The sequence below is a fragment of the Geotrypetes seraphini genome, chromosome 3 (genome assembly GCF_902459505.1).
Source record: "Geotrypetes seraphini chromosome 3, aGeoSer1.1, whole genome shotgun sequence".
Taxonomy (NCBI): Eukaryota; Metazoa; Chordata; class Amphibia; order Gymnophiona; family Dermophiidae; genus Geotrypetes; species Geotrypetes seraphini.
Genome location: NC_047086.1, coordinates 287,857,424 through 287,885,170, shown reverse-complemented (window position 1 = coordinate 287,885,170; position 27,747 = coordinate 287,857,424). Strand labels below are relative to the sequence as shown.

The 27,747-nt window shown below is 49.1% G+C and overlaps 1 protein-coding gene across 1 annotated transcript; it reads right to left on the bottom strand.

Annotated features, from left to right (window-relative positions):
• Positions 1-27,747, bottom strand: LOC117357403 (heterogeneous nuclear ribonucleoprotein U-like). Its single transcript, XM_033937924.1, has 3 exons — positions 27,517-27,747; positions 12,831-12,905; positions 1-412 (listed from the first exon to the last, which is right to left on the bottom strand). Exons 1-3 carry the CDS (start codon positions 27,730-27,732, stop codon positions 359-361), a joined length of 345 nt encoding a protein of 114 aa, XP_033793815.1. The 5' UTR covers positions 27,733-27,747; the 3' UTR covers positions 1-358.

Here is a 27,747-nt window from a genome sequence, read left to right as displayed (position 1 = left end):
TACAAAGCAATATCATTTACTTTTAGTTATGGTAAGAAAGGGGAAAAGAGAAAGATCACATTTTACAGATAAAAGGTAGAACCCTGAAATACTGACATTCTCTTATCGTTCATGATGCCGAGGTTCTCTTACGATTTCATTTTAAAACTGCAATTAAAAATGTACAAAAAAAAGAAAACTCAAAATCAACCCACAGTATCTAAAACAAATGAAACAAAACCAGAAATGGGGGTGGGGGAACCTGCAGGCACTTCCTCTTGTGGAATGTTTTAAAAAGTTAGCCTACTAAAGAAAACAGTCGACTTCTTGTGAAGGTTTTGAAGAGAAATATGTATCAGTTCATTTATATTTGAGTATTTCAGTAATAGCCTTGGTGATACTGCTGGTTCCATGGCTTCTGACCCCAAAATTGCTGTGAATGAAAAACAAAAAAGGAGAAAAAATCAGATTAAAATTCTGGATAAATTTAACCTCAATTTTCTGGAAGAAAAAGCATCACCTAACCCATGGTCAAATGAAACTTGCTCCTCCTGCTAAATAAACATTAATACCACCTTGTTAAGAAATACAAAGCTAGTTATGAATAAGCTTCTCATTAGAAAATGCAATGATACTTATGTAATGTAATGTAATGTAATTTATTTCTTATATACCGCTACATCCGTTAGGTTCTAAGCGGTTTACAGAAAATATACATTAAGATTAGAAATAAGAAAGGTACTTGAAAAATTCCCTTACTGTCCCGAAGGCTCACAATCTAACTAAAGTACCTGGAGGGTAATAGAGAAGTGAAAAGTAGAGTTAGAGGAAAAATAAAAATAAAATAAACATTTTAACAAGACAGCATTGATCTAAATACTTTGGAAGGTAGAAGAGAGGAGAGAAAGGAATAGAAGCATGATGAAGTGATGAAGTGGAGCAAGTAAGTTTAGGAGGAGCGATTGACGTTTCCAGAAAGGGCTTCTTCAGGGAAGAGACTTGGCCGACAGTCCCAGGATGCCTATGTCTCCTCCCCTGAGATGTTCTCCCATCCATGCATTCCCTCCCAGACACACTGCCTGTGCCCCAGCCGTTCCAAGGATGCTGCCCCAGATGAGGCCCACGGTGAATGCAGGATTCTCTCCTCTGCGGGAAAGCCGCCCGGAGCCGACAGTCGATCTTCTTAGTGGATTGCAGGGGGGGGAGAGTTCACACTCTTGGTAGTATCGGGTCTGTGTGCTCTCGGTGGTTGTGGCTGGTCTCGTTGCTGCTTAGGTGTAAAAGCAGTTGATCTCCACTGCTGCTGATATTTAAAAGCAGGCAGATTGATCTCTCCAATGGACTGCAGGGGGAGGAGTTCACACTCCTGGCAGGATCGGGTCTGTGGGCTCTTGGTGGTTGCGGTAGGTCTCGCTGCTGCTTGTATGTAAAAGCAGTTGTTTTTCTACTGCTGCTGATATTTAAAGCAGGTAGATTGATCTCTTAAACGGGATATAGGGGGAGGAGCTCACATGCCTGGCTGGATCGGGGCAAGGGCTCCTATTATAGGCAGCTGGTCTTGCTGCTACTTAGGTGTTAAAGCAGTTGATCTTCCTAGCGGAGTTCTCCAAGGACAACAGGCATATATTCTCATGTGTGTGACGTTATCCATGGAACCTGGTATGGATATTGCCAAGTGCACTTTAACCAGTGCCCATACCGTGACTTCCTGCCCGACGCCAGCTCATAGGACAATGAGTTCAGTAACAAAGCTAAGAAGCCAACATCTGCTTCAGTCAAACTGAGGGGTTTTTGAGGCAGAATTTAAAGTTAGAAAAAAAGATCAATTTTAAAATCCAAGATGGCCACCATCATGAATTCACACCATAAAAATGGCAAAAATAACAAACATCTGAAAATTTTTTTAAAAAAATAGTGATTTGGGGTCTTGGGAGAATTACAGATTTTAAAACGTCTTCCAAGCCACCCTGAAGTTCCCATAGGAAACAATGGCGTTACTCACAGACTCTGTAATGCCTTCTGCTCATCAGCAGCTGAATGAATAAAAGGCTTTTCTGCCTCAGAACAGCTCTAAATGCCCAGGAATGGAGATCTTCAGACTGCCAGCTGGCCAGAGACCGACCTCAACCTCCACACCCACAGATCCTCTGCCATGCGGTCGAGTGGTAAAGGCAACCTGTGCCCTGAAACCCGAGTGGGTTTCTATCCAGACGCACTCAGCTTGCGCAAGAAACCTGTGACTGTGGGGTCACCGGCCTGTAAACTCCATGGGAGGGACCCCAGGTATTTCCAGAAGGTGGCACACAGCAGGCTGGCTTCACAGTGCCACCAGAGTTTCTCTGTGAAGCTGCAGTCTGGCTCCGCAGGACTGCGCCTTTTTTTCTGACAGCAGACCATTGAGGAGGGGTTTCAAGGCACTGAAGTCACCGAGAACAAAGTGAACTTTAAGCAAAAAAATAAGGAACAGAAGCAGAGTAACAGTAAAAGACTTCTGCCCAGACTGCTTGCAGAAGTTGAAACTGTTTCTACCACTAGAGGGTGTGCAGCATGTGCTCTGAAAAGATGTGAATTTTGCAAAACACAGACTGCAGGTTGGGATTGAACACTAGAATATGGAATCCAGAAGGGACGTAACAGAACTATGTTTGACATTCCCCACTCAGAGAAAATCGGATGCAAGACTTATGTGAAAGACCATTGCGAGGTTGGAAAGTCTATTTAACCTGTCTGCCATTCTGATTTCCCACCAAATAAAACTTCTTTGAGAAGCATCCTGTGAGCAGTGGCCCAATTCCAAATTTCGACTGCCTCCATACAAAGGGAATAAAAGCAAGTGCCTCCTTGTTTAAATAAAACATGACAACCTGGTTGTCTGTATGGACAAGTACTAAGACGAGGTGCTGAAAGGTTCTCAGCCTAACTACAAAGAGAATGATGTGGAGCCATAGATAGATGCTGCACCATGCAAGTTCAAAACAAGATGACCATCCAGAAAGACTTTTGGACTACTGCAACATCCTCTACCTGCCGTGCCCTGCAAACATGATAAAACAATTACAGACAACACAAAACACAGCCCTCAGACTGATCTATTCACTAAGCAAATATGACCACATCACCACCACATACCTAGACTTATACTGGCTACCTATACAAGCGTGAATACTATTCAAATTCTACTGACTATTATTCAAAGTAATGAATGGCACTGCCCACACATCTAATCAATTGCCTAAACCGGAACAAATCAACCAGACAAATGAGAACTTAGACCCCATTTACCCACCCCCCAATCAAAGGTACAAAGCACAAGAAGATGTATGAGAACCTACTAGCAACACAAGCAGCAAAACTTGATCACCTCCTCTCCAACATGCTGACAATGACCAACTTCAAATCATTTCGAATAAAACCCTGCTATTCAAAAAATTTATCAAGAAATCATAACACATCTCCATGACTATCCCTACTCTTGTAAATTTCCCATCAAAGTCTCAGCCATGTAAACAGCACCCTAATTTGTAATTTTCCTGGAAATGTCCAGTTACCTTCTTTTGTAATCCACCTAGAACTGCAAGGTATTGGCAGAATAGAAGTAACTAATGTAATTAATCTTACAAGTTATTCCACATATTCACCCCTAAGTTCAACACACCTGGCACATTGTGTCTGAAGTTTCTGTAACCCTTCTAAAAAACATTCCGATATCTGATAAAATCGCCTCTGAATCACTCGCAAACTGTCACCCTTTCAAATTCTTTTTAAGGTTTGGAAACGGAAAAATAGAGCAAGATCTAGTGAGTAGATGCATTGTCTTGCAAAAAGAACTCCTTTCAAGTTCCCCCTCTTCTTTTTTTCTTTCAATGCCTCATTTAATCAGCACAGCAAGTTACAGTAACTGATTGGCTTCTTGTAAGATATTTATTAAATTTTCTATACCGTTCTCCCCAGGGAGCTCAGAATGGTTTACATGAATTTATTCATGTACTCAAACATTTTTCCCTGTCTATCCCGGTGGGTTCACAATCTATGTAATGTACATGGGGCAATGGGGGTATTAAGTGATTTGCCCATTGTCTTAAGGAGTAGTATGGATTTGAATCCACCACCTCTGGGTGCCAAGGCTGTAGCTTTAACCACTACACCACCTTCCTGGGTCTTGAATTTCTTTGGCCTTGGAGAACTTGAGTGCTGCCACTGTATGGACTGTTTTGTCTCAGATCATAGTGGTATAATGCTTCAACAACAGTAACTTGCTGTTCCAAAAGTTTGACACCAGCTCACTGAAAATGCTGCAAATCAACTTCGAAGTATCCACTCGACCTCATTTCTCATCTCACTTGGCTGACAGCTTCTGCATACACAGCTGATCATGGATTATACACCCACCAGGTTCCCTGGATATCTGTAGTCTCAGCAATTGTTTTAGCTGATATTTGCCGATCTACCAAAATCAGGTCACGGACGTAGTCAACAATTTTAGGAGTTGAAACTCTTGAGGCCTCCCAACCTTGCTGCATCTTCGGTATCAAAATCTCCACACTGAAAGTTTGCACACCAACTTCTTCACTGTGGAGTATGATGGGCATTTGCCATTCAATGTTTACATCATACATTCATGGATTTCCTTTGGAGTTTTCTTCTACAGGAAAAGGAACTTCATGACGACTCAGAGTTCCACACTTGAAAAATTCCACACTTTTTTGTTGACATGGTTCAATCAATGATCTGAAACAATGTCAAAACATAGCATTAATGATTCTACAAATTGGCACTCTGCAAAATAAAACACCTTTTTCAGCTACAGTGGCAAAATAACGCTCAGAATTTAGGAAGTTGGTTGAGCTGAGAACTTTTCAGCACCCCCTTGTATTTCCTGAAGGAGGTAGTCCTGGAATGTTTTGAAAACATTCCTTATTGCTCATAACTCTAGGAGATTGATATGGAGGGTCAGTCCATGGTGAGACCACACTCCCCAAGTATAGAGACTGTCTAGATGAGCTCCGTAACCCAGTATCAAAAGTGTCCATGGTCATAAGTTTTTGGAGGGAAAGTGGCTGGAATGGGAGACCAGATTGTGGGCTACTATTCACCATTGGAGAGAGTGCTGGAGATCTGGGATAAGTTGTACTGGAGTAGATAGGGATCCCGTGGCTTGGGACCAGTGGGCTGATAAGGTCTGTTGCAGAATCCTCAACTGAAGATGTGCGAATGGGGTCTTGCCATATGAAAAAGGCGGCATAACATCTGGCGGGCAGAAGTGCTCTTGAAGATAAAGACTGACACAGGCAAATGAGATTCTTGACCCTCTGCTCTGAACTGTGTTCAAGAGTGCTCCTAGTAAGAACACACATGAAACTCTATGAGTGAAAGGCTGCTGCAGCTACACTAGGCATTTCATAAAGACATAAGGAGTAAACGCTCATCCAAAGGGCAAAGCCTTGTATTGGAAGTGCCTGAGACTTATGAAGAAGTAGACACTTCTTGTGAGCAGGTAGAATGGATATGCGAGTGTAAGCTTCTTTGAGATCTAGAAAGTAAAGTCAATCTCCTTTTTCTCCTCAGAAAGTTGTTGTTTTTTTTTTTTAGCTATGCATTTCTAGTTTACTGATGTACTATATGCAACAAAATATTTTTATATTATTCCAAAATACTGTATAATGAATGAGAGAGAACTCAGAGGTATTAAACCAGCATATTAAACCATTTCTAAATTATGCATGTCGGGATAATTGAATAAATGTATTACACATACTGTAGAGAAGGCTGTTTTACATGCAAAAAAGGGCTTTTAAAAACATGTGCCTTCATTTGCACATAAAAAGTATGTGAACAGAAAGTGCATACCTTTCTTTTATGCAGTCTACAGAAGGATGTTGCTGTGTTGATTTTGGTTGGCGTAAAAGAGGAGTTGTGATGTTGAATGAGGCAACCATTGGGAGAGGAGACACCAGAGATCGTTCCTGCCCCCCTTAACTAGACCCCAGGTGATCAAGTTCAGTCCAGGTCCGGCGCTGTGGCGGGAATGTCTATGCTGAGCATGGAGCTCAGCTCGTAGGCTCAACATGTAGGCAATGAGCTCAGCATTATGCACAAAGAGTCCCCTCCCCCGGATGATGCGTGCATACGTGGCTCAGCTCACTGCCTATGTGCTCAGCATAGACGTTCCCGCTGCGGCACCGGACTGAATTTGAAATTAGGTAGGCTCCCCATGGGAGCCCCGTAGACTGGGGGATCCCCACGGGACCCGGGGGATTCCCGCGATCCCCGGTCCCATGCAGACCTCTAATTTAGAGGGGATGGAGGGAAGGTAAGTGTATGCAGTGGCTATGGGAGCTTGTGTCAGTCATGCTGCCAAGAGAGAGAAGCTGCGCTGCAGCTTTGCTGTCAGGTGAGAGCAGCTTGGTCCTAGTGTCCGCATCACTGCTGGTTGAAAAGTTTCTCCCATTTTTAGAAAGTGTCCCTCGTCAGTTCTATTTTTTTTTTAACATTTATTTTCTCTGAAGGAAGGGGTTGATTGAAGATCATCTATGTGCTTATTTTTTAATCAGGCAGAGGTTTAAAAAATCTTTGAAACCCTATCTATATTAATTTTTTTTTTAAATTAATATGAAATAATTGTTTGAATGAGAGAGAGGGGAGAGCTGCGACCAGTTAGAATCAGCTAAGAAAAAACTGACAGGCTAGGGAAGGAGGTGGGAGTCTCTGCACATACTCAGTAAGCCAAACGCTTACTATTGTTAGGAGAGAGCACAGACACATAAGATCAGTCTAGGAGTTCACCATCAGGTGTACCTCCATCTCCTCTTTTTGTTTCAAGAGAACTAAGGTAAAATTATGGTCATACCTGTTAATTTTCTTTCCTTTAGAAGCAGCAGATGAATCCAGAGACTAGTGGGTATAGCTCACATCGACCAGCAGGTGGAGATAGAGAACTGATTAACAGTTGGCCTTAAAGGCTGGTGTTCCTTTAGTTAATTCAGTTATGCACTTTGCCCAAGCATCCCGAAAGGACAATGAGCAGCCACAAACTCCATTCCAGTAACAAATTTGTCTTTCTCTTCTGAATCCCATTGATATTTTCTCTCTTTTTTTATTTTAATTGAATTGATACATATTTTTTTTTTTTTTTTTTTTTTCAGTCATGAAAGAATACACTTACCAACTATAGCCCCGGCTACCCTAACGACCTAACCACCCTACACCCAGTCCGTGCATATGGGGAGGGGCTCTGGATTCATCTGCTGCTTCTAAAGGAAAGAAAATTAACAGGTATGACCATAATTTTACCTTCCATAGCAAAGCAGCAGATGAATCCAGAGACTAGTGGGATGTAGCAAAGCAAACTCAAACTGGGTGGGACGCCAATGCCGCCTCTGCCAGCACTGCTGCGCCAAAACTCGCCTCTGAACGGGCCGCTACATCTAACCGATAATGCTTTGAAAAAGTATTCCCTGACGACCAAGTGGCCGCCCGGCAAATCTCCTCTAATGACATCCCCCCGGACTCCGCCCAAGATGTAGCCAAAGCCCGAGTGGAATGAGCATGAAGATGCTCCGGTACTTTCTTCCCTGACAACACATACGCCGAAGCAATAGCGTCCTTGACCCAACGCGCAATGGACGCTTTAGACGCCGCCATCCCTTTGTTTTTACCCGCGAACGCGACAAAGAGATGGTCCGACCGGCGAAAATCATTCGTCACCTCCAAATAATGGAGAAGCATACGGCGCACATCCAGTAGCCGTACCGCCAAAAAACGCTTCCCCCAATCATCCTTCCTGAAGGATGGCAGGAACAAACTCTGGTTCACATGAAATGACGAAACAACCTTAGGCAGGAAGGACGGCACCGTCCGCACCGTCACCCCAGTCTCCGAGAAACGCAAAAAGGGTTCCCTGCAAGAAAGCGCTTGCAGCTCCGATACTCGCCTTGCTGAAGCCATCGCTACCAAAAAAACTGTCTTTAGAGTGACATCTTTCAACGTGGCCGCTGACAGGGGCTCAAACGGTGCCCCCTGCAATTTCCCAAGGACGAGCTTAAGGTTCCAAGTTGGACAAATTCGCTTAACCGGCGGCCTGATATGTTGAACCCCCTTGAGGAAACGCACCACGTCCGGCTGTGATGCGAGAGCCGAGCGAGCCACCCGGCCCCTGTAACAGGCAATGGCCGATACTTGAACCTTTAAAGAGTTATATGCTAACCCTTTCTCTACGCCCTCCTGCAGGAACGCAAGAATAGCCGGCAGAGAAGCATGGAAAGGCGCAATTCCGTGTCTTCCGCACCAAGTCTCAAAGACTCTCCAGACCCTCGCATAGGAGGCTGACGTTGAAATCCTCTTAGCCTTAAGCAGGGTCGAAATCACCCGTTCTGAATAGCCCTTCTTTTTCAGCCTTGCCCTCTCAATAGCCAGGCCGTAAGACCAAAGCGGCCCGGATCTTCCATTAATATTGGACCCTGAGTTAGCAAGTCCGGAGTAACCTGGAACGCTACCTGCTCGCCGACCGACAGCCGCATCAGATCTGCGTACCACGGCCGCCGTGGCCAATCCGGAGCCACCAGGATTACTCTGCCTCGAAATCGAGAGATGCGTTGCAACACCCGCCCTATCATGGGCCAAGGTGGGAAGACATAAAGAAGGGAATTCGGAGGCCACGGGAGAGCTAATGCGTCCACCCCCTCCGATCCCTGATCCTTATGTCGGCTGAAGAACCGAGGCACCTTCGCATTGCGGGAAGAGGCCATGAGATCCATCTCTGGCAACCCCCAACGACGGACTAACAGGCCGAATGCTCGAGCCGACAACTCCCATTCTCCCGGATCGAGAAGAGTTCTGCTGAGGAAGTCTGCCTGCACGTTTTCGTGCCCTGCAATGTGCGCCGCCGACAGAAGCGGAACATGCAGCTCTGCCCATTGAAACAAATGTCTTGCCTCTTCGGCTAACTGCGGGCTCCGGGTCCCCCCCTGCCGATTGACATACGCGACCGCCGTGACACTGTCCGAAAAGATCCTGGTCGGTCTGTCGTGAACTAGTGCCTGAAGCGCCCGCAGCGCTAACCGGATCGCTCTTAACTCCAGCAAGTTTATGGGCCATTGAGCCTCCTGGGAAGACCAAATTCCCTGCACCGACGTCTGCATGCACTGGGCTCCCCAGCCCTGCAGGCTGGCATCCGTTGTCACTACCACCCAATCTGGTGTGGCCAACGGCATGCCCCTCCAAAGATGCAAGTCCTGGAGCCACCAGCGCATGCTGTGAGCCGCTCGAGGACTCCACTGGAGACGCACATTGTAGTTCAGAGAAGCTGGAGACCAGCGAGAGAGCAGAGACTGCTGTAAGGGCCTCATGTGGCACCGGGCCCAGGGAACTACCTCCAGAGTCGCCACCATGGAGCCCAGCACCTGTACATAATTCCAAACCCGAGGTCTGGGTGACCCGAGAAGGAGGCGAATTTGAGCCTGCAATTTCTCCCCCCGATCTCGGGGTAGAAACACCTTCCCCAGAGCCGTATCGAACCGTACCCCCAGATGCACCAAAGACTGCGATGGGGCCACAACACTCTTGGGAAAGTTGACAATCCACCCCAAAGACTGAAGGAGAGAGATCACTCTCTGCGTCACCGCCCAACTCTCCTGCCGGGATGAGGCACGTATCAACCAATCGTCCAAGTAAGGGTGTACCCGAATCCCTTCTTTGCGTAGAAAAGCGGCTACTACCACCATGACCTTGGAAAAAGTGCGGGGGGCCGTCGCCAGGCCAAAGGGCATAGCCCGAAACTGGAAATGTTGGCCCAGAATCGCAAACCGCAGATACCGCTGGTGCGGAGGCCATATCGGAATATGGAGGTACGCCTCCTTGAGATCGAGAGACGTGAGAAACTCGCCTGGTCTTACCGCCGCAATCACCGAGCGCACCGTTTCCATTCGGAAATGGCGCACGCTGAGGAATCTGTTGACCCCTTTGAGATCCAGCACTGGTCTGAAGGACCCCCCCTTCTTTGGAACAATGAAGTACAGGGAATAAATACCGCGGCCTACCTCTTCCGGGGGCACTGGTACCACCGCCCCCAGCTCGAGCAGCCCCTGCAGTGTCCTGCGGACCTCGGCTCCCTTGGCCGCACCACGGCACGGGGACACCAAGAAAGAATCTACGACGGGAGCGGCGAATTCTAATTTGTACCCTTCGCGAACAATGTCTAATACCCATTGGTCTGACGTGACTTTGGCCCACTCCGCCCGGAATGCCGAAAGCCGACCCCCTAAGGGCAGGGCGGAGGGAGCCAAGCCCCCGTCATTGTGGAGGGCGACTGGCTGGGGTACGGACTGACTGCCCTGAAGAGGGTCTCGCCGTCCGAAAGGAACTTCTCTGCTGAAACCGAGGTCTCGAAGCAGAAAACGGGCCAGATGCAGACCTGGAAAAAGGTTTACCAGCCCTGGCCCGCCTAACATCCCGGAACCGCGGCCTAGACGATGCGGCCCTTACCGGGGGCCTAGCCCTGTCCTCCGGCAAACGCTGCGTTTTGGTATCCCCAAAATCCTTTACCAGTTTATCCAACTCTGCTCCAAACAATAACCCCCCTTTAAATGGGAGTCTCACCAGTCGGAGCTTGGATGCTGCATCGGCCGCCCAATGACGGAGCCACAAGGACCTGCGGGAAACCACAGACAGAGACATCTGTTTCGCAGACGCCCTAATAATATCATACAAGGAGTCCGCCAGATAAGCCAAGCCGGACTCCAAATCAGCCAGTTCCGAAGGGATAGAACCTCCAGACTCCAGCAAATTATCGGTCATCCCTTGTGACCACTGCAGACAAGCTCGCGCCGCGTAAGAACTGCATATTGCGGCCTGTAAGGTAACAGCAGCCACTTCAAAGGACATCTTTAGGGATGCCTCAACCTTTCTATCCTGTGCATCCTTAAGTGTCACGCCCCCTTCTACCGGCAAGGTAGTTCTTTTAGTCACCGCTGCCACCAGAGCGTCCACCTTAGGCAATCTAAACCTGTCCAGTTCGGTCGGAACGACCGGATATAAGAGCCTCATGGCCCTTGCCACCCGCAAACTGGCCTCCGGCGCCTCCCATTGCGCCGAGATCAGCTCCTGCATGGCCTCATGGACCGGAAAGGCCTTAGGCGGCCTACGGGTACCTGCCATCAAGGGGTTACCGGACCCCGTGGCATCTTCCTGAGCAATGTTCAAACTCTGCAAAGCTTTTGTAATAAAAGAAGAAAGCTCCTCTCTATGGAACAACCGGATAGCCGTAGGGTCATCCCCCTCCCTACCCGGGATACTCTCCGAGTCCCAATCCAAGAGCTCCCCTTCCTCCAAAGACTCCGGCAAGGAAAAAGGAGATCTAGGCAAAATATCCACTGCCTCCGCAGCCACTAGCCTGCGCTTCTTAGCCCCCTGCGACTGCCCCGGGGATCCTGTTGCCCCTGCCGTGGGTCTAGCCTCTGTCCCCTCCCCCCCCTTAGAGGTAGAGGGAACTGCAAGGGACCGCCCGGCCCCCAGCCCCGGCTGGGTAGGCTGCGAGCGCTGTAATTGAAATGCCTGATGGAGCAACATTACAAATTCGGGCGAAAATGCACCCCAGCTAAGAGGGACTCCCCCGCCCTGCTCCGAGCCGAGGGGAGGGGCCGCGCCGGCCTCCAGCGCTTTCGCCTGTTCCCCCGCCGCCTCACTCTTGTCCTCCATGGCCGAGTCTTGCAGCACCCCTGCATCGGCTCCGAGCGGCGGGGACATTGCGCAAGACTCCCGCACCCGGGACATGGCCGCCTCGCAAGCCGCCAAAAACGGGTCGTCTGCCTGTGCTTCCAAGCACCCGGCAGAACAAAGACCCGACCGTGTTCGGCGCTCCCCACAGCGCGAACACCGCTGACTAACTTCTGTAGCCATCCCCCCTCGGCCTGCCAAACAGCTCCGACGCGGTTTTTTTTTTTTTTTTTTTTTTTACACACGCGGCGAACGCCGCCGAAAGACGACTCCGCCCCCCAAGACGCCCGGCACCCGGGAAACGCGACCACAATCGAGAAAGGCAAGGAAAACACTCACCCGGTCCGCCGCTTACTCCCGAAGCCAGGCAATCGTTGGTAAGTGTACTGGAAGCCGAGTTAACCACTGCCCGGCTCAGTACTAGCAGGAAGGCTCCATTTTTTTTTTTTTTTTTTTTTTTATACTGGAATGAAGAAGCCAGCCAATATCCTGCACCTGGAAAGGAACCCCTCTATCCAACGGAGGGGAGGGTGGAGCAGGGACCTGGGAGGGCCCAGGTGTACCTCCCAAAGCCGGCACCAATCAGCCAGGCACCCCCACCTACTGAAGAGAACTAGTCTCAACAGAGGAATCCTAACAGAACACCACTTTAATCTATCCTGCAGCAGGCAGAGACCAGGAGCTAGAAGTATAGCTCCAACCCTGCTGGGAGATAGAGCAAAACTGAATTAACTAAAGGAACACCAGCCTTTAAGGCCAACTGTTAATCAGTTCTCTATCTCCACCTGCTGGTCGATGTGAGCTATACCCACTAGTCTCTGGATTCATCTGCTGCTTTGCTATGGAAGTACATGTACAGTATGCTGGCTCAAAAACTTGGTTAATTCAAAACAGTAGCTTCTCATGCAGGCTCCACTGTCCTCTGAGAATATCAACAAAAAAGGAAATGCTCCTGGCACCCCCTCTCTAAATTAGAGGTTTTTCCACTGCACCTCTCTTTACACCTGAGGCACTGCTATAATTCAGCACTCTTTAAAGCAATGCATAAAACCATAAACATTAAGCACATCTTCCCATTCACTGCACCTAATAAGATGACTAATGTCATATCTAAACCTCCATTCGAAGCAATAAATACTTACACCCTGCTGCTGCCACTGGCTGTAGCCCTGAGAGTGATTTTTGTAGCCACGATTATTTCCCCTTCCTCTGAAATTCTGCAGAAAATAGATCACAGTAAGATTTTAGGTTGGGTTTTTTTTTTGGGGGGGAAGGGATAGGAATCCAGAGATTTTGTACACCCATGTCTACATAGTAACATAGTAGATGACGGCAGATAAAGACCCGAATGGTCCATCCAGTCTGCCCAACCTGATTCAATTTAAAATTGTTTTTATTTTTTCTTCTTAGCTATTTCTGGGCAAGAATCCAAAGCTTTACCCGGTACTGTGCTTGGGTTCCACTGCCGAAATCTGCAGAAAAAGTCCTATACCCTGCAGTCCTTTCACAAGGAATTACAATACAGCTGTATGAACAAGAGTACCCAATCTAATGTTACTGGTAATCTTATTCATATAGGCCCTTTGATGCTTTGCAGTTGCATGCATGATAGGGTACTCAAACAGCACAGTTACTTACCGTAACAGGTGTTATCCAGGGACAGCAGGCAGATATTCTTGACTGATGGGTGAAGGCACCGACGGAGCCCTGGTACGGACAATTTTAGAGTGATTGCACTCTAAGAACTTAGAAAGTTCTAGCTAGGCCGCACCGTGCGTGCGCGAGTGTCCTCCCGCCCGACGAAGGTGTGCGGTCCCCAGTTAAGATAAGCCAGCTAAGAAGCCAACCCGGGGAGGTGGGAGGGACACAAGAATATCTGCCTGCTGTCCCTGGATAACACCTGTTACGGTAAGTAACTGTGCTTTATCCCAGGACAAGCAGGCAGCATATTCTTGACTGATGGGTGACCTCCAAGCTAACAAAAAGAGGGATGGAGGGAAGGTTGGCCATTAGGAAAACAAATTTTGTAAAACAGACTGGCCGAAGTGTCCATCCCATCTGGAGAATGCATCCAGACAATAGTGAGATGTAAAAGTATGAACTGAGGACCAAGTAGCAGCCTTGCAGATTTCCTCAATGGGAGTGGATCGGAGGTAAGCTACAGACGCTGCCATAGCTCTAACCTTGTGGCCCGTGACAGAACCTTCCAGTATCAGGCCCGACTGAGCATAACAGAATGAAACGCAAGCCGCAAGCCAATTGGATAAAGTGCGTTTAGATACAGGATGACCCAGCTTGTTAGGATCAAATGACAAAAAAAGCTGAGGAGATGATCTGTGAGGTTTAGTGCACTCGAGCTAGTAAGCCAGAGCACGTTTACAGTCCAAGGTATGCAAAGCCTGTTCACCTGGGTGAGAATGAGGCTTCGGGAAAAAAACAGGTAGGACAATGGACTGGTTAAGATGAAAGTCAGACACAACCTTAGGGAGAAACTTTGGGTGTGTACGCAGAACTACCTTATCGTGGTGAAAAACAGTGAAAGGTGGATCAGCCACTAGTGCATGTAACTCACTGACCCTCCTGGCAGAGGTGAGCGCTATAAGGAAGACCACTTTCCAAGTGAGAAATTTGAAATGTGCTGTAGCCAGAGGTTCAAAAGGCGGCTTCATTAAAGCGGAAAGAACCAGATTGAGATCCCAGATAACAGGAGGGGCTTTAAGAGGTGGCTTCACATTGAAAAGGCCTCTCATGAACCTGGAAATCAAAGGATGAGCAGAGAGGGGTTTTCCATGAATTGGCTCATGAAAAGCAGCAATGGCACTGAGATGAACTCTGATAGAAGTAGATTTGAGACCAGAGTCTGACAGGGAAAGAAGATAGTCCAACACGAGTCCCACTGCTAGAGACGTGGGATTATGGTGATGTAAGAGGCACCAGGAAGAAAACCGAGACCACTTCTGTTGGTAACAATAAAGGGTGGACGGTTTCCTGGAAGCATCAATGATAGAATGGACAGGCTGAGAAAGGAGTGAGTGAGCCGAAGTTAGCCCGAAAGATACCAAGCTGTCAGATGCAGAGACGGTAAGTTGGGATGCAATAGGGACTGTTGATGCTGAGTAAGCAGAGTAGGAAACAGTGGAAGAATTATGGTTTCCCTGGAACTGAGTTGAAGTAGAAGGGAGAACCAATGTTACCGTGGAGCGATGAGAATCATGGTGGCTTGTTCCCTCCTGAGCTTGAACAATGTCCGCAGCATGAGAGGTAGAGGGGGAAATGCATATAGGAAGAGATTGGTCCAATCCAGGAGAAATGCATCGGGTGCCAGACGGTGAGGGGAGTAGAGTCTGGAGCAAAACAGGGGCAGTTGATGATTGTGAGGAGCTGCAAAAAGGTCCACTTGAGGAGTGCCCCGTTGAGTGAAAATGGACTGGAGAGTCAAGGGGTCGAGAGTCCATTCGTGAGGTTGGAGAATTCTGCTGAGATTGTCTGCTAAGGAATTCTGCTCTCCTTGAATGTAGACAGCCTTCAGGAATAATTGATGAGCTGTCGCCCAAGACCAAATCCGTTGGGCTTCCTGACACAACAGGCGAGAGCCCGTCCCTCCCTGTTTGTTGATGTAGTACAATGCAACTTGATTGTCTGTGCAAATGAGTAGTACTTGAGGAAAGAGAAGATGCTGAAAAGCCTTGAGGGCATAAAACATTGCTCGGAGTTCCAGGAAATTGATGTGGTGTTTCTTTTCCTGGGCAGTCCAAAACCCCTTAGTTTGGAATTCGTTCAAGTGAGCTCCCCAGGCATAAGGGGATGCGTCTGTGGTGATCACGATATGATGAGGAGGTAAATGGAACAGAAGACCTCTGGATAGATTTGAAGATGTCAACCACCAAAGAAGCGACTGTCGAAGAGACGATGTCACAGATATGTGTTGTGAGCAAGGATCCGTCGCTTGGGACCACTGGGTCGCTAGGGTCCATTGAGGAGTGCGCAGGTGGAGACGTGCAAAGGGTGTGACATGCACTGTCGAAGCCATGTGCCCCAAGAGCACCATCATGTGATTTGCTGAGATGGTAATCTGATGAAATACCTGCCGACAGAGATGAAGGATGGTCTGAAGGCGGTTGGATGGAAGAAACGCCCTCATCAGAACAGTGTCCAGAATGGCTCCAATGAATTGAAGTCGCTGGGTTGGAATGAGGTGCGACTTGGGTAGATTGATTTCGAAACCTAACAGTTGAAGGAAGTGAATGGTCTGGTTGGTGGCAAGCAGAACCGCCTGAGGGGAATGAGCCTTGATCAGCCAGTCGTCCAGATAAGGGAAGACTTGAAAATTGTGAGAGCGTAGATAGGCTGCTACCACAATCAGACACTTGGTGAATACCCTGGGAGAGAAGGCCAGACCGAAGGGTAGCACCTTGTACTGATAATGATGTTGATTGATGAGAAAACGTAGATATTGCCTGGACGTCAGATGGATAAGAATATGTGTGTAGGTCTCTTTGAGATCGAGGGAGCATAGCCAGTCGCCCTGAGTGAGAAGAGGGTAGAGGGTGGCAAGAAAGAGCATTTTGAACTTCTCCTTGACCAAACATTTGTTGAGATCTCTGAGATCTAATATAGGTCTGAGGTCTCCGGTCTTTTTGGGGACTAGAAAGTACCTGGAGTAAAATCCCTGACCTCGCTGATCTGGAGGAACTTCTTCGATGGCATTGAGAAGAAGGAGGGATTGAACCTCTTGAGCGAGAAGGAGGGACTGAGACTTGTTGGAAGCAGACTCTTTTGGCAGGCCTAACGGCGGAGGAGTCTGAAAGTTGAGGGAGTAACCGTGGGCGATGATAGAGAGCACCCACTGATCGGTGGTGATTACCTCCCATCGAGTCAGAAAAATGTTTAGTCGACCTCCTATAGGCTGTGGAAGAGGACATGAGGGAGGAAGACTGGCAATGCTCTGGAGAAAAGAGTCAAAAGGGCTGAGTTGGTTTAGGCTGGGCAACAGGTTTCATTGCAGGTGGCTGTTGTTGCCGAGCCTGTTGTTGCTGTTGTTGCCGTTGTCTCCGAGGCTAAGGAGGATGAGGCTGAATTGGTCGAGCAGAGAACCAGCGCTGGTATGAAGTTTCTGCCTAAATGGAAGAGGAGGAGGAGGTTTCTTTTTATTTTTCAATAAGGTATCCCACCTCGTCTCATGAGCCGAAAGTTTCTGGGTGGTGGTGATTTTCCAAACAGCTCATCACCCAGGCAGGGAGCATTGGCAAGGCGGTCCTGGTGGTTCACATCAAGGTCTGAGATGCGAAGCCATGCCAATTGTCTCATCGCTACAGACATAGCAGTGGCTCGGGATGTCAGTTCAAAAGTGTCATAGATGGAACGGACCATAAACTTCCTGAGCTGCAAGAGACTGGCAGTGCATTGCTGAAAAGCAGAAAGCTTGCGGTCAGGAATATATTTTTGAAAAGTGGCCATCTGTTGGATAAGATGTTTCAGGTAAAAGGAGAAGTGGAATGCATAGTTACCTGAACGGTTGGCCAACATAGCATTTTGGTAAAGTCGTTTACCAAATTTGTCCATAGCCTTGCCCTCTCTGCCAGGAGGGACAGAAGCATACACACTTGAGCCTGCAGATTTTTTCAGGGTTGATTCCACTAGCAAAGATTCATGTGGAAGCTGAGGTTTGTCAAACCCTGGAATAGGTATCACCTTGTAAAGTGATTCCAATTTTCTTGGAGCTCCTGGGATGGTGAGAGGAGTCTCCAGATTTTTATAAAAAGTTTCCCTTAAGATATCGTGAAGGGGTAATTTTAAAAATTCCTTGGGAGGTTGGTCAAAGTCCAAAGCATCTAAGAATGCTTTGGACTTCTTAGAATCAGACTCCAAGGGGAGAGAAAGGGTTGCTGACATTTCCCTAAGAAATTGAGTGAAGGAAGAATGCTCTGGCTTACTAGCAGGATCCTGCACTGATGGGTCATCCTCATCCGATGAAAAATCCTCCTCGGTACCGAGGGGATCCTCGGAGTCATCCCACAAATCAGGGTCACGTACCGATGGAAGACGGCCCTGAGATAGAGGAGTAGAGGATTCGGTATGCTTGGTCTTGCGTACCGATTTACCAGAACGCATCGACACCGTACCCGGTGACTGTAAAGCGGTACGGGTGTCGGAGAGCGGTACCAGATCAGAGACAGCATGAGCAGCTCGACGAAGAGACTTTGGCTCTGCCGATAAAAGAGGCATAGATATAGAAGAGGCAGATTTAAGCCGTGCCGATAGCGTCGATGCTGACAGAATAGGCTGGTCGACGATCAGTACCGTAGGCTCAGTAGGTACCGACACCGGAAGGTTCGGGGTCAGGAGAGCCGGAAGCAGGTGTTGCAATTGCTCCTTAAGCTGGACCTGGAGAATGGATGCTATGCGCTCATCCAGAGACGGTCCCGATGGCACCGGTACCGCTTTTTTCTTGCTCGGTACCTACGGTGCCGCTCTAAGCTCAGGCGAAGTCGATGCCGATGAAGAGGCAGTCACTTCTATGGGAGTGGAGCGTTTGCGGGGCTGGCGCGCAGTCTGCAGGACTTGGCTCACTGCATGCTCGACTGGCGGGCCAAGAACAGTAGGGGATGCTTCTTAGCCGGCTTACCTGTGGGGTGCGACACCGAAGTTGCATCTTGCGGTGTCGAAACCACCGGTGTCGACTTGGAGAAAGTTGCCGATGCCGGGGTCGATGCCGGTGGAACTTCCATAGCGGCACCGAAAAGAATCTGCTGTTGGATTTGGCGATTCTTCAAAGTTCTCTTTTGAAGAGAACTACAGCGGGTGCACGTTTCAGCCCTATGGTCCGGACCCAAACACTGAAGGCACCACTTGTGCGGGTCGGATAAGGAAATAGGGCGTGCACACCGCTGACACTTTTTAAAACCCGGTGAAGGGGGCATGAAGGGAAAAACGGCAGTAGCAAAATCGAAGCTCGAGGCTTCGATGGTGTCAACAGGCCCCGCTGGGGCCGATCGAAAAAAGTCGAAAAAATAGACTTTTTTTTTTTTTTTTTTTACAAGTAAAGGAAAGAAAAAAATAATGTGAAGAATTTCACGAGGAAAAATAACGCGCGAGCGGGAAGGCGACGAAAAAAGAAAATTTTCCAACAGCCGTTGGAAACGCGCGTCTTCTTAGTTCCGCGGAAACTAAGAAACTGGGGACCGCGCGCCTTCGTCGGGCGGGAGGGCACTCGCGCATGCGCGGTGCGGCCTAGCTAGAACTTTCTAAGTTCTTAGAGTGCAATCACTTTAAAATTGTCCGTACCGGGGCTCCGTCGGTGCCGTCACCCATCAGTCAAGAATATCTGCCTGCTTGTCCTGGGATAATGAGGCTTACACATATATATACACTAGTGCTGCCTGATTAGGGAAAATTTTTTCAATTCAGCCTTTTGGATCAATTTTTTGACTGATTTTCCCACTCAATCATGCGGTTCCCCCCCCCCCCCCCCCAACATCCTGGTAAGTTTATTTTGTAATCCTTTCACCCACCCCACCCCCCTTTGCTCTCTCCAACCCCACACTGTCACTGTGGTGTAAACAGTCTTTTCTTCTCTGTTGGGTCCTAGCTCATGCTTGCTGTCTAAAACCAGCTCTGGCAGGATACACATTTCAAATCACACATATTGTAATCACAAAACAGAAAATATTTTTCTACCTTCCACTGCCATAGCCAACATTTCTCTTTCTTTCCCACTGTCTACCATATCTTTCTCTCCCTGCCTTGTGCCCTGGGTCAAATTTCTCTATTTTCTTGCAAGCAGCATCTATCCCTTCCTCCCCTCCATTATCATGTGCAACATAGAAACATAGAGTATGACGGCAGAAAAGGGCCGACGGCCCAACAAGTCTGCCCACTCAAGAACCCTCCCTCCTCGAGAATCCATCTTTTAAGCATTCCTCTGGAGTGACCCCACTAGACAGTCCCATCGTCCCTTGAAGTCGAGTGTAGTACTGGCCTCAATTACCTGACGTGGAAGACCATTCTTCGATCAATTACCCATCTCTCCCTGCCCTCCACCCTATGTCCAACATTTCTCCCTTTTCTTCATGCATGTCTCCTTCCCCTCCACTAGATGCAGGATTTCTCTTTCTCACCCCTTTTTACCCTCTTTGTTACATCTCTCCCTTCCTCTCCTCCGCTCCATGTCCAAAAGCTTTTCTCCCCTTCCCCTGTGCAGCAGCTACCCACTACCCCCCGTGTGAAATCTGATATATCTCCGGGCCTCCCAAAGCAGCAGTGGGAAGTCTAGCAGAAGCAGTGCTGTGAATAGGCAGCTTGCTGCCTGTCCCACTAGTGCTTCCCTCTGCCACGTCATCAGTAACATGGCAGAGGGAAGGCCCTGGCAGGGCAGGTCGCAAGCTTTCTGTTCAGAGTGCTGCCTCTGTCAACCGGCCACCCTCTGCTTTAGGAGGCCCAGAGGTATGTCAGGTCTCACTCTTTGTGTGTCACTGAATCGGCAAACAAATTAAGAGAAAGGGAGAGAGTGAATGTGTGTGCTTGCTTGGTGGGGGGGGGGGGGGAAGAGAATTTTTTTAAAAATCAGACTATTGATATATTATATAAAGTCTAGGTGAGCAAAGTTCAAATTCTGTTGCAGACTTACTTCTACCAAGTCAAAATTGGTACAGGATATACAGGCAAGCTTTGAAGCAGTCTGGATTTGCTTTTAACTGGTTAAAAATAATCTGCATATAGGGCTTACTAATTTTAGAATACCCTATATACTTGTATATAAACTGACCTGTATATAAACCGAAATAACCCTTTTTCTCACCAAAAAGGAGAAAAAAAGGGCCAACTTAAATATATAAACCTGAGGGTGTTTGTGTGAGGGTTATCAAGTGCCCTGCCAGACTCTGCACCCTCTCCTCCCTTCCATCCTTGCCAGGCTGTGTCCCTTGTAACCCCCCCCCCTTCCCCAATGCCTTGCATGCCTCTACCATACCTGCCATAAGCCCTGGTGGTGCAGCTGGGACAGGAGATCCCTCCCGCCTACCCCATTAGTAAAAAGCATACCTTTAAAATCCCTGGTGGTCCAGGATCCCTTCCACCTCCTGTCCTGGCTGACTAAACTCTCACATCCCTCCTGCCTCCCTGATTAGTAAAAAGTGTACCTTTAAAATCCCTGGTGGTCCAGCAGTGAACCAGGGCAGGAGTGCTCTTCCTAAGCTCCTACCCCATGCAGAGCTGCTATCTGAACGGTTGCTGTGACTTCTTGCTGTAACCTTGCGAGACCGTGGGAACTCACGGCAGCCATTTAGATAGTGGCTCTGCATGGGGCAGGAGCGTAGGAAGATTAAAATCCCTGGTGGTCCAGCAATGCACCAGGGCAGGAGTAAAAGGTTTTTACTAATTGGGGAGGTATGGTACGATCCAAACAAGCTCAACCACAGAACAGCATATCAATGAAAGGCTCCGGCTAAAAGTAAAATTGGAGTGTAATTCCAAACTCTAATGGTCTATAATAGAAGTTAGTGAAGGGCTTACTGGTCTACCCAATTCATAAAGCCATACAGCCTACTAGACCGCCCATCCAAACTCATACGTAGAACCCACCTGTTTAGCTACCCTACCCTAAGGACCTGCCGTTACAAAAGATATCTAAATAGAACTCTTGCCTTCCAAGCAGGTCATCACAATAACTGGCTGGCCCACATCATCTCACGCTCTTCATCCTACTTAAACTTCAGGAAACTACTAAAAACTAATCTTATCCCAGGACAAGCAGGCAGCATATTCTTAACGCATGGGTGACGTCACCGACGGAGCCCCGGTACGGACCTTTTTAACTAGAAAGTTCTAGTTGGCCGCACCGCGCATGCGCGAGTGCCTTCCCGCCCGACGGAGGAGAGCGTGGTCCCCAGTTTCTTCGTTTCCGCGGAGTAAAGAAGACGCATGTGCTTTCAACGGCCGTTGAAAAGCTAGTTTCTGCCTTCCCGCTCGCGTAATTTTTTGTTTTTCTTCTAATTTTTCTTTTCGGACTCCCTATTTTTACTTGCAAAAAAAAAAAAACAAAAAAAACTCGTCCAGTTTTCTTTATTTTTTCAGGCTGGCCCCGGCGGGGCCTGTTGCCACCATACAGGCCTCCGGATTCGATTTTGCGGAGGCCGTGTTTCCCTTCATGCCCCCTCAACCGGGCTTTAAGAAGTGCCAGCGGTGTGCACGACCGATCTCTCTCACCAACCCGCACAATTGGTGCCTGCAGTGCCTGGGTCCAGAGCATCGGGCTGACTCTTGCACTCGCTGTGCTACGCTTAAAAAGCGCACATTAAAAAACAGGCAGATCCAGCAAAATCTTTTATTCGGTACCGGATCTGCCATGGAACCTGCTGCGACGTCGACGGCACCACAAAAGTCGGCACCCACGACGTCGACACCACCTGACCCTTCTTCGGGGTCGTTGGGCCCAGGTAAGCCGGCTAAGAAGCCTTCCACTTCCCTTGAGCGCCCTCCTGCCACGGTTGCGACACCGGCCCTCCCGGCACCGCACCGACCCCGCAAACGCTCCGCTCCGATATCGGTGAGTGCCTCATCATCGGCCTCCTCATCGCCGGAGCGTAGAGCGGCACCTATGGTACCGAAGAAGAAAAAAGCGGTACCGGTGCCCCCCCTGGATGACCGCATCGCGGCCATACTCCAAAACCAATTACAGGAGCAGCTCCAGCAACAACTCCAACAACTGTTGCCGGCATTGCTGGCACCGCACCTTCCGGTACGGGACCGGTCCGAGCCTCGCACTGTCCCATCAGTGTCGACCCCCTCGGTACCGATTAATACCTCCATGCCGGTGCTCTTGGCTGAAACACCTACAGTGCATACCCGTACTGCTGCCGACCCTTCCCGGTCCCAGGAACGACATCGGTCTTCCTCTCCCGGTACCGCCTCGGTGCGCTCAGGCAAATCTCTCTCAAAGATCCGCCATGCCGAGCCTTCCACACCGATATTCAAACGTGCACACCCTGACGTTAGAGACCCAGACTTGTGGGAAGACTCCCTGCACGGTACCGAAGAGGACGCTTCGTCAACCGACGAAGAACCCTCCATGACCGATACCGCCTCAAAACCAGAACAATCCTCTTTTTCTAAATTCCTTAGGGAGATGGCAGCAGCTCTTTCCATCCCCTTAGAGTCCGACTCTAAAAAGTCTCAGGCTTTCCTCGATGCCCTAGACTTTGAGCAACCTCCCAAGGAATTTCTAAAGTTGCCTGTCCACGACATCTTACGGGAAACTTTCTATAAAAACTGGGAGACTCCCCTCACTGTTCCCGGGGCCCCTCGCAAATTGGATAGCTTGTACCGGGTTATTCCAATCCCAGGGTTTGACAAACCTCAATTGCCCCACGAATCCCTCCTGGTGGAATCTACTTTGAAAAAGTCTCAGGGTTCCAGTGTATATGCCTCCACCCCTCCTGGCAGAGGGAAAAACCATGGATAAATTTGGTAAGCGCCTTTTCCAAAATGCCATGCTAGCCAATAGAGCCAACAACTACACCTTCCATTTCTCCTTCTATATGAAGCATGTGGTGCAACAGCTCTCCTCCTTACAGAAATACCTTCCTGAACGTAAGGTCCCTCTTTTCCAGCAACATATTTCCAGCCTCCTCCAACTCAGGAAATTCATGGTTCGCTCCATCTACGACTCATTTGAGCTGACCTCTCGCGCATCTGCCATGGCGGTGGCCATGCGACGTTTGGCATGGCTGAGAGTCTCTGACCTGGACATTAACCACCAGGACCGCCTGGCTAACGCACCTTGTCTGGGTGATGAACTCTTCGGAGAGTCCCTGGACTCAACAACCCAGAAACTCTCAGCACATGAGACCAGGTGGGACACTCTGATTAAACCTAAAAAGAAGACTCCACCTGCTCGCACCTACAGACAGCAGTCTTCATAACAGCGCAGGTTCTCGGCCAGACCTCTCAACCCGCCTCAACAGCAGCCTCGCCGACCTCGTCAACAGCATCAATCTCAGGCTCGCTCACAGTCTCACCAACCTGCCAAGCCTCTCCCTCCGTCAAAACCATCTCAGCCCTTTTGACTTTTTCCTCCAGGGCATAGCCAGTCTCCCACCATCATTGCCTCTTCCTCAGCCTATCGGAGGTCGCCTCCAAATCTTCCTCAGCCGTTGGGAGGTCATCACATCAGACCAATGGGTCCTCAACATCATTCGCCACAGCTACTCTCTCAACTTCCAGACTCTTCCACCAGACAATCCTCCCTTAGAGTCTGCTTCTCACTCCTCCCAAACCCCCCTCCTCCTGAGGGAGGTCCACTCCCTCCTTCTTCTCAATGCCATCGAAGAGGTGCCTCCGGACCAAAGGGGTCAGGGATTCTACTCCCGCTACTTCCTGGTTCCCAAGAAGACAGGAGACCTTCGTCCCATCCTCAATCTCAGGGACCTCAACAAGTGTCTGGTCAAGGAGAAGTTCAGAATGCTCTCCCTTGCCACGCTTTACCCTCTTCTCTCTCAACACGACTGGCTATGTTCCCTGGACCTCAAAGAGGCCTACACTCACATCCTAATCAATCCGACTTCACGTCGCTTCCTACGGTTTCAGATTCAGCACCGTCACTATCAGTACAAAGTGCTACCTTTTGGCCTCGCTTCATCGCCCAGGGTGTTCACCAAGTGCCTTATTGTGGTGGCGGCCTTCCTCAGGTCTCACAACCTCCAGGTGTTCCCCTACTTGGACGATTGGTTGGTGAAAGCACCTACGTCTCCACTTGTGCTACAAGCCACTCATCACACCATCTCTTTCCTCCATCTCCTGGGGTTCGAGATCAACTACCCCAAGTCGCATCTGCTTCCCACACAGCGACTTCAGTTCATTGGAGCAGTTCTCGACACCACACTAATGAGGGCGTTTCTCCCCTCCGACCGTCAACGGACCCTGCTCCACCTCTGTCGTCAGGTGCTCCTTCATCACTCCATTCCTGCCTGACAGATGATGGTCCTCCTGGGCCACATGGCCTCAACGGTCCATGTGCTTCCTCTGGCGCGACTCCACCTCAGGACACCTCAATGGACTCTTGCCAACCAATGGTCACAGACCACGGATCTTCTTTCTCATCCCATCTCTGTGACATCGTCTCTTCAGCAATCTCTTCAATGGTGGTTGAACTCCTCAAATCTTTCCAGGGGTCTACTCTTTCATCTACCCCCTCACTCCATGATCTTAACCACTGATGCCTCCCCCTATGCGTGGGGAGCTCACCTGGGAGATCTACGCACCCAGGGACTCTGGACCCCTCAGGAGCGTCAACATCACATCAATTTCCTGGAACTCAGAGCCATGTTCTATGCTCTCAAGGCCTTCCAGCACCTTCTCTGCCCTCAGGTCCTTCTCCTGTGCACAGACAATCAAGTCGCCATGTACTACATAAACAAGCAAGGCGGCACCGGATCTCGCCTCCTTTGTCAGGAGGCTCTCAGCATCTGGACCTGGGCCACGGCCCGCAATCTCTTCCTCAAGGCTGTCTATATCCAGGGCGAACAGAACTCCCTGGCCGACAATCTCAGCCGCATCCTTCAACCTCACGAGTGGACTCTGGACCCTTCAACACTCCACTCCATCTTTGCTCGCTGGGGCACTCCGCAGGTGGACCTCTTTGCAGCGCCTCACAACCATCAGTTACCCCAGTTCTGTTCCAGACTCTTCTCTCCTCATCGTCTGACCCCAGATGCATTCCTGCTCGACTGGACGGATCGGTTCCTCTATGCCTTTCCTCCACTACCTCTGATGTTGCGGACGTTATCCAAACTCCGCAGGGACAGGGCCACCATGATTCTCATCGCTCCTCGGTGGCCTCGCCAACACTGGTTCTCCCTCCTGATTCAGCTCAGCTCCAGGGAGCCCATTCCTCTTCCTGTATTTCCTACTCTACTTACGCAGCAACGTCAGTCTCTACTGCATCCCAATCTGTCTTCGCTCCACCTGACAGCTTGGTTTCTCTCGGGCTGACCTCTCCAGAGAATCTGTCTCAGCCTGTCCGTCGCATTTTGGATGCCTCCAGGAAACCGGCCACCCTCCAATGTTACCATCAGAAGTGGACCAGGTTCTCCTCTTGGTGTCTACTGCATCATCACGATCCCACCTCATTAGCGGTGGAAACTGTACTGGACTATTTGCTCTCTCTGTCCGACGCTGGCCTCAAGTCTACCTCAATCAGAGTCCACCTCAGTGCCATCACTGCGTTTCATGAGCCTATCCTCGGAAAACCTCTCACGGCTCATCCACTGGTTTCCCGGTTCATGAGAGGCCTCTTCAATGTCAAACCACCTCTGAAGCCTCCTCCTGAATGTGGTTTTATCAGCCCTCATGAAACCCCCTTTTGAGCCTCTTCCCACAACTTCGCTCAAACTTCTCACATGGAAGGTGCTTTTCCTCATTGCCATCACCTCTGCCAGGAGGGTTAGTGAGATGCATGCACTGGTCGCCGATCCACCGTTCACTGTTTTTCACCATGACAAGGTGGTTCTGCGTACCCATCCTAAATTCCTTCCCAAGGTGGTCTCGGCTTTTCACCTCAACCAGTCCATTGTGTTGCCTGTCTTTTTCCCTAAACCCCATTCTCATCCTGGGGAACAGGCGTTGCACACGCTGGATTGTAAGCGTGCCCTTGCATACTACCTTGACCGTACCAGGGCTCACCGCTCATCCTAACCGTCTAGGTCGTCCTGTCTCTAAACGGACGCTTTCCAACTGGCTTGCTGCCTGTATTGCGTTCTGTTATGCTCGGGCTGGTCTCTCACTGGAAGGTGCTGTCACGGCCCACAGGGTCAGAGCTATGGCTGCTTCTGTGGCTTTCCTCCGTTCCACGCCCATCGAGGAAATCTGCAAGGCTGCCACTTGGTCCTCAGTTCACACGTTCACTACTCACTACTGTCTGGATGCCTTCTCCAGACGGGATGGACACTTCGGCCAATCTGTGTTACAAAATTTATTTTCCTAATGGCCAACCATCCCTCCTCCCTCTCTGTTAGCTTGGAGGTCACCCATGCGTTAAGAATATGCTGCCTGCTTGTCCTGGGATAAAGCACAGTTACTTACCGTAACAGGTGTTATCCAGGGACAGCAGGCAGATATTCTTACGTCCCACCCTCCTCCCCGGGTTGGCTTCTTAGCTGGCTTATCTTAACTGGGGACCACGCTCTCCTCCGTCGGGCGGGAAGGCACTCGCGCATGCGCGGTGCAGCCAACTAGAACTTTCTAGTTAAAAAGGTCCGTACCGGGGCTCCGTCGGTGACGTCACCCATGCGTTAAGAATATCTGCCTGCTGTCCCTGGATAACACCTGTTACGGTAAGTAACTGTGCTTTTTCACCCGATTCATACCCTAAGACCCTATGCCCACCCTGGCCCTCTATCTCTCTATGTCCTTTACGCAGATTGTCTTGACCTTCTTCACTGTACCATTTCACTGCCATAATTGTACCCATCTTTCTTTCTGTTTGTACCATTTTTTCTCTCAGTTGTACCATTTTTTTCTCTACCACCTAATTTTATCTGATTGTAACATTGTACCATTTTCGCTGATTGTCCAGCCCTTCTTCGTTGTAAACCGGGTCGAACTACTATGGCTTTTGCGGTATATAAGAAATAAAATTATTATTATTATTACTAGGTAAACAACAAACCCTTTCTAACTCCTGGCTATTTCTTCTCCCCATGCATTGTCTACTTTAGAAATGATCAAGTTCTGTTGGCCTACCTATCACATTTACTGGTCTATTAGTTTGTGGAAAAGCTTTTCCTACTGTGTCATACCAAATGATACTTGAGACCATATATTAATGGCATTTACCTGGTTATAGTTCCCCCTGGTGGGCAAGCCACCTCGACTGTAATTTCCTCGGTTGGCATAGCCACCCCTGCTTGGATAAACAGGACCACGAGGATATGGATAGCCAATTGCACCACCACCAGATCCACCTCCTCGCTGTGGCATGTTTCCCCGCCTGTTGTATCCACCACGGTTCCCTGGAACTGAAGAGAGATGATTAATCAGATTACAGTTCATCTATGCCAATTATTT

Bases quoted from the DNA above. Each gene is read 5' to 3' on its own strand.
- LOC117357403 (XM_033937924.1), bottom strand. From the start codon at position 27,732: ATGAACTGTAATCTGATTAATCATCTCTCTTCAGTTCCAGGGAACCGT. The intron at 12,906-27,516 runs GTAAATGCCATT...TATTTTCTGCAG, and splicing joins CCAGGGGGAACTATAACCAG to AATTTCAGAGGAAGGGGAAA. The intron at 413-12,830 runs GTAAGTATTTAT...TTTCATTCACAG, and splicing joins GCCAGTGGCAGCAGCAGGGT to CAATTTTGGGGTCAGAAGCC.